Source organism: Dictyostelium discoideum, assembly GCF_000004695.1.
Source record: "Dictyostelium discoideum AX4 chromosome 3 chromosome, whole genome shotgun sequence".
Lineage (NCBI taxonomy): Eukaryota > Evosea > Eumycetozoa > Dictyosteliales > Dictyosteliaceae > Dictyostelium > Dictyostelium discoideum.
In genome coordinates, this window is record NC_007089.4 from 3,729,344 (window position 1) to 3,740,380 (window position 11,037).

At 22.2% G+C, this 11,037-nt stretch overlaps 4 protein-coding genes across 4 annotated transcripts; 2 read left to right on the forward strand and 2 right to left on the reverse strand.

The window, feature by feature from the left end:
- Positions 1–305: 305 nt before the first annotated feature.
- Positions 306–6,202, forward strand: DDB_G0280777 (bromodomain-containing protein; the record flags this gene model as incomplete). The annotated part of the gene is made up of 4 exons (XM_635931.1): positions 306–1,475; positions 1,642–3,981; positions 4,075–5,712; positions 5,879–6,202. The coding sequence occupies 4 exons, from the start codon at positions 306–308 to the stop codon at positions 6,200–6,202; spliced, it is 5,472 nt and encodes a 1,823-aa protein (XP_641023.1).
- A 355-nt stretch (positions 6,203–6,557) lies between these two features.
- On the reverse strand, positions 6,558–7,478 carry DDB_G0280779 (hypothetical protein; the record flags this gene model as incomplete). Its single annotated transcript, XM_635932.1, has 1 exon — positions 6,558–7,478. One exon carries the CDS (start codon positions 7,476–7,478, stop codon positions 6,558–6,560), a length of 921 nt encoding a protein of 306 aa, XP_641024.1.
- Positions 7,479–7,864: 386 nt separating this feature from the next.
- DDB_G0280781 (hypothetical protein) lies at positions 7,865–9,032 on the reverse strand (the record flags this gene model as incomplete). The annotated part of the gene is made up of 4 exons (XM_635933.1): positions 7,865–8,232; positions 8,332–8,543; positions 8,674–8,809; positions 8,855–9,032. The coding sequence occupies 4 exons, from the start codon at positions 9,030–9,032 to the stop codon at positions 7,865–7,867; spliced, it is 894 nt and encodes a 297-aa protein (XP_641025.1).
- Positions 9,033–10,635: 1,603 nt separating this feature from the next.
- Positions 10,636–11,010, forward strand: DDB_G0280783 (hypothetical protein; the record flags this gene model as incomplete). Its single annotated transcript, XM_635934.1, has 1 exon — positions 10,636–11,010. One exon carries the CDS (start codon positions 10,636–10,638, stop codon positions 11,008–11,010), a length of 375 nt encoding a protein of 124 aa, XP_641026.1.
- Positions 11,011–11,037: the final 27 nt, after the last annotated feature.

Below are 11,037 nucleotides of genomic sequence, written 5' to 3' on the forward strand. Positions count from 1 at the left end.
ATTTTTTTTTTTTTTTTTTTTTTTTTTTTTTTTTTTTTTGAAATTTTTTTTTTTTTTTTTAATATTTTTTTATTATTTATTTCATTTCATTTCACCAAATTATTTTACATTTAGATATTGCCAAATAGGTATTTTCCGCCATTTTTTTTTTTTTTTTTAATTTTTTTTTTTGTTTTATTAAAAATTGTATATAATAGTGTATAATATATTATTATTATTTTTTTTTCAATTATTTTTTCCCTTTTTTTTTTTTTTTTTTCAAAAAAAAAAGTATTAATATATGGAATCTTTAAAATTATAAATAAATGGATCACATTACAATGGAAGAGAAAATAAATAAAAAAACCAAACATATTTTTAGTAATAATTATGATAATATACTATCAGATAAACAAGTTCAATGTATATATAAAGAATTTTTTAATAATAACAAAGATAATAATAATAATAAACGATTCAATGAAAATGGAAATCAAATAAATCAAATTGATTTTAATAGTAATAAAGAAGAGGAAAAAGAAGAAAAAGAAGAAAAAGAAAAAGAAGAAGATGAAGATAATATAACAATTTTAGATGATGTTTATTATAGTTTAGAATATGATTTTGAAGATTATATAAAGTATAGTAAAATTTTAACAGAAAAGATTGAAAAGGAAAGAATAACACAATTATTTGAACAAGAGAAACAAAATAGATTAATAAGATACCACCAAAGAATTCAACAACAAAAAGTTATAAAAGAACAATTGAATGTAAATATGGAATTATTAGAGAAGCGAAAACTACTAGAAACTGAACTCTCATTGAAAAGCAATCAACTAAACCAATGCCAAACTCAATTACAACAATTTCAATCAACAATGACACTTTTACAAAGTCAACATCAACAAACAATCAATAAATTAAAACAAACTCAATCCGAACAACTTCAAAAAAGAAGAAATCAACAACACCAAAACCTTTTAAAAAAACAAAAAATTCAAAAAGAAAAAGAAGAAAGAGAACAAAAAGAAAAAGAACAAAAAGAAAAAGAACAAAAAGAAAAAGAAGAACAGCAACAACAATTATTTTTATTACAGCAACAGCAACAGCAAGAAGAGGAATCAAAAACAACCAATAAAAAGAAAAGAAATTCAAGAACAACATCAATTAATAGAGTATTTAGATCACTATTAACTGATGTTAAAGTACCAGCAAAGAAATTTAATGGACTAAAATCAGAAGCACAAGAGGAGATGTATGATCAATTGGATACAGTATTAAATCAATTAAAAGATTACTCTGATCATTCTTTTCCCTTTTTAACAAAGGTTAGACCATCAGAAGCTCCAAACTATTATGAAATCATTAAAAAACCAATGGATCTTAGTTTAATGACAAAGAAATTAAAGAAATTAGAATATCAAAGTAAATTTGAATTTCAATTGGATTTAAATTTAATATTTACAAATTGCAGAATTTATAATACTGATCCTGTAAGTAAAAAAAAAAAAAAAAAAAAAAAAAAAAAAAAAATCAATAAATCAATAAATAAATATAAAAAGGGTTATTATAATACTAACATACATGTTAATAATAATAATAATAATAATAATAATAATAATAATAATAATAATAATAATAATAATAATAATAATGTAGTCTGGTAAAGTTTATGTTGAACATGCAAATAAGATGGAAAAGAAATCAAAAGATTTAATGAAAAATGTAAAAGATTTAGATTTTTCTATGGATATTTTAAAAGATATAGTTGATGAGAATAAAAATAATAACAATAGTAATAATAGTGTTGATAATAATAATAGTTTAAAAAAAGGTAGAACATCAACACCAAATAAAAAACAAAAAACATCAAATTCAACTACAACTACAACAACAACTACAACTACCACCACTGCAACAACACCAAATTTATTAAATACACCATTATCATCACCACCATATACTCCCTGTTCACCATCAACAATATCAACAGTATCTTCAACACCAACAACACCACAGTCAGCTGATTGTCCTTTATCACCTTTTCAACAACAACAACAACAACAAACACAAGCTCAACAACAACCTACATCAAATTCACCTAGAAATACAACCACTACCACCACCACTATCACTAGTCCTATATCACCTCGTGAGACAAATAAAGATGTTATAATGGAAGAGGAAGAAGAATCATCATCATCTTCATTATCATCATCATCATTAGCACTAAATAGTCAAAATGAAAATGGAGTTAATAAATCAATTGAAGATAGCACTGGTGTTAAAATGGAATCAGAAGAATCAACAAATGTAAAAAAAGAAGAAAATCAATCAGGAGATTGTGAAAATCAAACTACTACTACAACAACAAAAGAAGAAGGAGAAGAACAACAAGAGCAAGAAGATGAGGAACAACAACAACAACAACAACAACAAGAAGAACAAACACTAGAAATAGAGAATGAAGAAGATATCATTAATAATTTTAATAGTGAAATTGAGAGTTTAAATAATGATTTCTCAGAGAAAACATTACAACTTTCAATACAAATCAAAGAGATTAGTGAAAAAACAGAGCATTTTAAAATTAACAATTCAAAAATTCAACAAAATTTAGATGAATTACCATTAGCCGATAAATTAAATTTAGATATTAATAATGCAAAGGAATTAGTTGATGATAATATTGAACTTGATGATTCTGAAATTATAATACCGCCCTACCTTAATAATAATAATAATAATTGTAATAATAATAATAATAATAATGATAATAATAATAATAATAATATTGATAATGATAATGATAATAATAATAATAATAGTTTAGAAAATTCATTTGAAATTGAAAAATCAAAAAAGATTAATAAGTTTAAAGAGTTAACTAAAGAGAATAGAGTTAGAAAATTAAAATATTTTTTAGATCAACAATCATTACCATTTAATAAGAGAGAGGCATTCATAAGAACACCTTATTTTATGAATACTTTTTATAATTTAGATTTACAACAACAAAATCAAAAGCAACAACAAATTTTTAATCAAGAAATAAATGATAATGACGATGATAATAATAATAATAATAATAATAATAATAATAATAATAATAATAATAATAATAATAATAATAATAATAATAAACCAAAAGTAATGAGTGCCATTCAAAAAATGGATCAAGATTTTATGGATTTAAAAGTTGGATTTTTTCCAGAACTTACACATCTCTCAAATAGTATACCAATTATAACACCAAATTATCCAATTACTTGTAAAAATTCATCAATTGATAATTCAGTAACAACTCCTTCAAAATCTTTATTACGATTATTAAACTCTAGTAAAAGTAATAATAATAGTAATAATAAAAAAGAAAAACAGTGTAATTATAATAGAGAAGGAGAAGATGATGAAGGAAGAGGAGAGGAACAAAAAGAAAAAGAAGAAGAAAAAGAAGATGAAGATTTTCCAAATATAATAACAAATGATATAGCGTATATTTTATTATCAAAATCAATTGCAAAATCAATTGAAAGTGAATCATGTTTACATGGTACAACTCAAGAGACAATGTTAATTTTTACCGATATTGTTAGTTCATTTATTGGTAAAATTGGAAAATTATTTAATAAATATTATTCAAATAATGGTTTACCAAATAATAAATCAACAACAACCCAAACAACACCAACAACACAATTACAACCGCCGCCACCACCACCATCATTATCATTACCTCCATCCCTTTTATTAAATTCAATTGTTACAGATATTTTTGGTGATAGTTTAGGTATATTATTATTAAAAGATTATATGATTAAAAAATCCAAAAATCAACAAATCTATGATGACCCTTTGTTTGAATTAGAGGTGGAGTTTGAAAATGATCATTTACAATCTGATAATATTTTACAAAATAATAATGGGGATATTGATATCAATGAATCTATGGAAATTGATATCCTTGGTGAAGATGATATCATTGATATAGATGATACAGTTAACACCATCACTACCACCACCACAACAACTACTACTTTCTCTTACAATACCAACAAGAAAAGAAAATTACCAAATGAAAAGGAAAACTAGGGTTTATTTGGTCATTACCCAAGATACATTGAAGAACCTGCTGAAATTACATTGTTCATTGATCCAAAACCTATACAAAAACCAACAACAAACACAACAACTAATAATAATAATAATAATAATAATAATAATAATAATAATAATAATAATAATAATAATAATAATAATAATAATAATAATAATAATAATAATAATAATAATAATAATAATAATAATAATAATAATAATAGTAATAGTAATAATAATAATAATAATAATAATAGTAATAGTAATAATAATAATAATAATAATAATAATAATAATAATAATAATAATAATAATAATAATAATAATAATAATAATAATAATAATAATAATAATAATAATAATAATAGTATTAATAATAATAACCACAATAATAATAATAACAACAACAATAATATTAATAATAATAATAATAATAATAATAATAATAATAATAATAATAATAATAATAATAATATTAATAATAACAACAACAATAATATTAATAATAATAATAATAATATTAATAATTATAATAATAATTATAATAATAATAATAATAATAATAATAATAATAATAATAACAACAACAACAACAACAATAATAATAATAATAATAATTATCCAAAACCAATTCAAGCATCAACACAAACAGGTAATTTAGGAATTCAACAACAATTACAACAGCAACAATTACATCAATTACAACAACAACAACAATTACAACAGCAGTATCAAATTCAACAACAACAATTACATTTACAACAACAACAACAACAACAACAACAACTTAAACTACAACAAATTCAATTTCAACAAATGCAACAACAACAACAACAACAACAACTACAACAACAAACAAGACAACCATCTCAACCACAAACACCTCAAATGCAATCACAACCTCAAACACCTCAAATATTATCACAACCACAACAACAATTACAACAATTACAACAACAACAACTACAACAGCAACAACAACTTCAGCAACAACAACTTCAACAGCAACAGTTGTTTCAACAACAACAACAACAACAACAACAACAACAACAACAGCAACAACAACAACAACAACAACAACAACAACAACAACAATTACTACACCCACAGCAAATGCAAATACAACAAAATTTACAACAACCACTTCAACAAATACAACAACAACAACAAATACAACAACAGCAGCAGCAGCAACTTCAACAACAACAACAACAACAACAACAACAACAACAACAACAACAACAACAACAACAACAACAACAACAACAACAACAACAACAACAACACCATCAGCAACTTCAACAGCTTCAACCACAGCAACAGCAACAGCTTCAACAACTTCAACCACAGCAACTTCAACAACTTCAACAGCTTCAACAGCTTCAACAACTTCAACAACTTCAACAACTTCAACCACAGCAACTTCAACAACTTCAACAACTTCAACAACTTCAACCACAGCAACTTCAACAACCACAACAACTTCAACCACAACAACTTCAACAACAACAACTTCAACAACAACAACAACCTCAACAGCAACAACAACAACCACAACAACAGCCACAACAACAACCACAACAGCAACAACAACCTCAATATCAAACCACATTCCAATCTATTGCAAGCCCAGTATCAACGGCCAATAACAAATACACCTTCATTATCATCTTCTACAACAGGAACTGCGAATACCTCAACCTCTTCATCATCAAATAAAAAAGTTTCAACAAAACCAAAAGAAAAAGAAAAAGAAAGAGAAAAAGAAAAAGAAAAAGATAAAGAAAAAGATAAAGAGAAAGAAAAGGATAAAGAAAGAGAAAAAGAAAAAGAAAGAGAAAGAGAAAAAGAAAAGGATAGAAAGTTTAAAAAGGTTAAAAAAACAGAATCAAAAAAAGAATCAAAAAAATCATTAAATGATTCATCAAATAGCGATATTAACACTTCAGTTGAGCAACATTCACCACTTTCTCCTCAACCAATTTCATCTTCAAAACCAACACCACCTCCAGTATCTTCAAAACAACCACAAACAACGCAATCAAATACTACTACCACTCAAGATTCTATACCACCAATTGAACAAAAGAAAAAGAGAGGTAGACCTCAAAAAAAACAATAAACAAAAAAAAAAAAAAAAAAAAAAAAAAAAAAAAAAAAAGTCTTTTTTTCAAATTAAACAAAAAATAATAATAATAATATTAATAAACTCATTATTATTATTATTATTATTATTATTATTATTATTATTATTATTATTATTATTATTATTATTATTATTATTATTATTATTATTATTATTATTATTATTATTATTATTATTATTATTATTATTATTATTATTATTATTATTATTATTATTATTATTATTATTATTATTATTATTTTTTGATTGTTGTGCGATCAATCCAAATTAATTTATTTAATTTTTTTGTTCTATTTTTAGCTATACATTTTTTTTTTTATTTTTTTTATTTTTAAAGTAATACAGAAATTAAAACTGTAATTAAAAGTGAAACAAACAAATTGAATTTTAATTTTGGTGATATAGAAGATTCACTTAAATCTGGAACTTTAGTGCTATTAACTATTGGGTCTATAATGATGATTTCGTTTGAACAATCTAAACCGGTAAAAGGATAGTTACAACGACAAATACCATTTGGCATACAAACCCCTCTTGTTAATCCACCACATTCTTGATTACCTGCACAACCAAATGATGAGTCAGTAGTGAACGAGGTGGTTGTGGCGGATATTGTTGTTTGAAAACTAGTGGTAGTGATTGGAGAGTTAGAAGTTGTTGTTGGATTATAAGAAGTGGTTTGGCCTGTTGTATAACTTGATGTGGTTGAAGTTGTAGTGAATGGATAGCTAGAAGTGGGGTAGGAGGTGGTAGTAGAATCAGTAGTAGTGATTGGATAACTAGAAGTGGGGAAGGAGGTGGTAGTAGAATCAGCAGTAGTGATTGGAGAGCTAGAAGTTGTTGTTGGATTATAAGAAGTGGTTTGGCCTGTTGTATAACTTGATGTGGTTGAAGATGTAGTAGATGTGGTAACTGGTGAGCCGGTTGTCATATTATTTGGGAAATCAACTGAACACTCGAATCTATCATCAATTATACAATCAATTTTACTTCCAACACATTTGAGATCATTTTTGGTTGAACCCTTTATAGTAGAATAAGGATCAGATGTTGAACAAGTGATATCCTCATTATAACAATAAGTAACACCTTTTCCTTGACAAATAATTAATGAATTGCCTTGATAATTTAATATCAACATTGATTTCGATGTATCATATTGACATTTTGCTGTTGGTTTTGATTTTACAACAACAAAATTACAATTTATTATAATAAAAACTAATAAAAATAAATAATTTGATTTATTCATTTTTTATTAATCTATTTTTAAAAATTATGAGAAATAGAATAAGAAAAAAAAAAAAAAAAAAAAAAGAAAAACTTGCACTGTTCTTTTTTTTTTTTTTTTTTTTTTTCTTGACTATTTTACATCAATAAAAAATTATTTTTAAAATTTTTTTTTTTTTTAGAAACACACTGTTTATTTGAAAATACGAATCAATTTTTTCCTAAAAACACAAGAAAAAATCTGAATTTTTTATTTTTTTTATTTTTTTTTATTTTTTAATTTTTTTATTTTTTTTTAGAAATCAAAGACACTTCAAAGTTTTTCAATTTTTAAAAAAAAAAATATTATTAAATTTATTTATTATTTATTATTTTTTTTTTTTTTTTTTTTAATTTTCTTTTTAATTTTTAATCAATTTGATTATAAATAGCATCAATGAACCTTACCCCAATGGTTTTTGAATATCCAAGTTTTAAATTTTTTAAAATCCTTGAATTATTATTATCGTATACGTGGCTAATTGGTGTTATGTTATTTTTTAGTAAACAAATAATTAATTTGGCTTTTACTTGATTACCATAACCAGTTCCAGAAAATCTATCTTGAGTATGAAAATTTCCAATTTGACCATCACTCCAAATTACACCCCAAGAAGCCAATACATTTTCACAACAATCATCAAGTTTTTTAATCCTATATCCATATGAAAAACCACTCTCAATAGAGCATTTTAATTCATCATATGTAAATTCTGATTTATAATTTTTATATTTATCTTTATATATATATATTTTTTTTAAAATTAGTTTTTTTTTTTTTTTTTTTTAATTTTTTTTTTTTTTTTTTTTTTTTTTATTTATTTTTTTTTACTTACTAACAAAATCAATATCATTTAGTGTTAAAAGTACAACGTTTTTATCAATAATTTTTTCTAATTCGGAAATTTTTTCATCAATATTTTCAAGTTTTATTATATATTCGGACATTTTCTCTCCACTATTTGTTTTAAATCCTCTAATTTTTAATGAATTTTGTAATAACTCTATTAATTTATTATCCTTAATATCACCAAAATAAATATTTTCTCTTTTTGTTTTTTTATTGATAATTATTATTAATAATAAATTAATTTTTTTTTTATTTTTTTATTTTTTTTTTTAAATGTAATTTTAGTATTTAATTATAATTAATTTTAAATAAATAAATTTATATATACATTTTCTCATTTAAATTATTTTGAATTGCATTATATTTTTTCCTAAATGATAAAATACTTTTAAGGTCTTCCAGATTTTCATTTTTAAAATTTTGTAATAAAAATCCCCTTCTCCAATTAATTGAATCTAATACCACTTTAATTTTATCAAATTCATCATTTGCATATATTTTAAACATACCATTAATTTTTATTGATATTAAAATATTTGGTTTTATTAAATCATCTATAAACCACAATGTTTTACCAATTTGTAACTCATTTCCAGCATTTTCAAGTTGACTGAATCCGTTAGATTTCATTTTTTCTAAGAACTCTCTTTTTTCATTTTCATTTTTTAAAAAATATAACTGTGACATTATAATAAAATTAAATATTAATAGTTTTATTATTTAAATAAAAAAAAAAAAAAAATCAATTATATTAAATTAAAAATTAAAAAAATTAAATAACATTATAAAAAAAAAAAAAAAAAAAAAAAAAAGAAAGAAAAAAAAAGAAATAAAATCATTTTAACTATTTTTTTTTTTAAATTAATTAAAAAAAAAAATTTAAAAAAAAAAAAAAAATTATTATTACATGTAATACTAATATAATAAATAATTAAAGATTGAATTATCGATTTTTTTTTTTTTTTTTTTCAATACCCTCACAAGAAATCTAAACACCCACCAAAAGTTAAATTAATATGTAAAAAAAAAAAAAAAAAAATATTTTCCCATATTAATTTTACTTTTGGTGCGTGTTTGGATTTCTTGTGTTTTTTTAAAAATAAAATAAAATAAAATAAAATAAAATTTAAACATTTTAATATTAATTTTTTATTCCATCTTTAAAAAAAAAAAAAAAAAAAAAAAAAAATAATAACTAAAATATATTAAATATTACTGTTATTTGATTTAATTGCTATTAAAAATTTTTATCAAAAAAATCACCTCTTTATTAGGTTTTTAATTTTAAATATAAAAGTTTCTCTTTTTCAAGAAATGACTTGAATTTAAAAATACCATTTGGATTATTGAATTCCACTACTTAGAATTATCCATATATCGTTTCATCAATAAAGAGTGGTAAATTTCACTTTTTTTCGTTATATTTGGATAAGGTTTTATCACCACAGTTACCTAATCTTGGACATCTATGCCATAATGTTCCAATGGCCTTAACGAATGTATTTACTAGTTTTTCGTTTTCGTCTCTACTTCTGCCAAAATCATTAATCGATTTCACACAAATATAATGATGAATGCAATATTAATGATTTCGGCACTAGTAGAGAAGAAAACGAAAAACTAGTCAATACATTCGGCACTAGTAGAGAAGAAAACGAAAAATTAGTCAATAAAAAGGGTGGGTTAGTGAAAACAATCACAAAAAAAAAAAAAAAAAAAAAATTAATTTAAATATTGATTTAAAAAAAATAAAAAAAAAAATAAAAAAAAAATAAAAAAAAAAAATAAATTTTTATTGTAAATAGTTAAATGACCATTTTTAATTTTTTTATTTATTGTATTTTGTAAATTAACAAAAAAAAAAAAAAAAAATTTTCACAAAAAATTTTAAACTTTTTTTGATCCATTTTTACCAGCACCATTCCCCATCTCAATTTATCACAATCTTGATCCATTTTTTTTTTTTTAAAACAATAAAAATAATAATACTAATAATAATAATAGTGGTAATAATAACAGTAGTATTGTTAATAAAAAATATTGTTAATAAAATAAAAAATAAAAAATAAAAAAAAAAAAATTAATTAATGTGAAAATATCAGGAGGGGTTTTTTTTTTTTTATTTTTTTTTTATTTTTTTTAAAAAAATTATTTCATCATTCATTAGTTATTGGTACAATATCAATGAAAAATGAAATAAATTGATAACATGATAAGATCATATTTTTATAAAATCAATATTAATGAAAGCTATATATGTTGTAATTATAGGTACTATGCACAAAGTAAAATGACAAAAAAAGGTAGTTCTAATAGTAGTAAACAACAGCAACAGCAACAGCAAATAATAATTAACAATAATGCAAAAGTTGACGAACCAATAATAAAAATTAATGTAAATGTTCACCCAAATTCCAAAGAATCATCAATAGTATCATTTGAAGATCAAATATTATCACTAAGAATCTCTGAACCACCAATAGATGGTAAAGCAAATATTGGAGTTATAGAATTCCTTTCAAAAGAATTAAATATTAGAAAGAGTAATATTGAAGTTGGTAAAGGTTCAAAGTCTAGAAATAAATCTGTAGAAATTGATATTTCAAGTGAAAATATAACAAAAGATGAATTATTTGAAAGAATTAAAAGTAAATTAAATAATTGAAAAAAAAAAAAAAAAAAAATTTAAAAA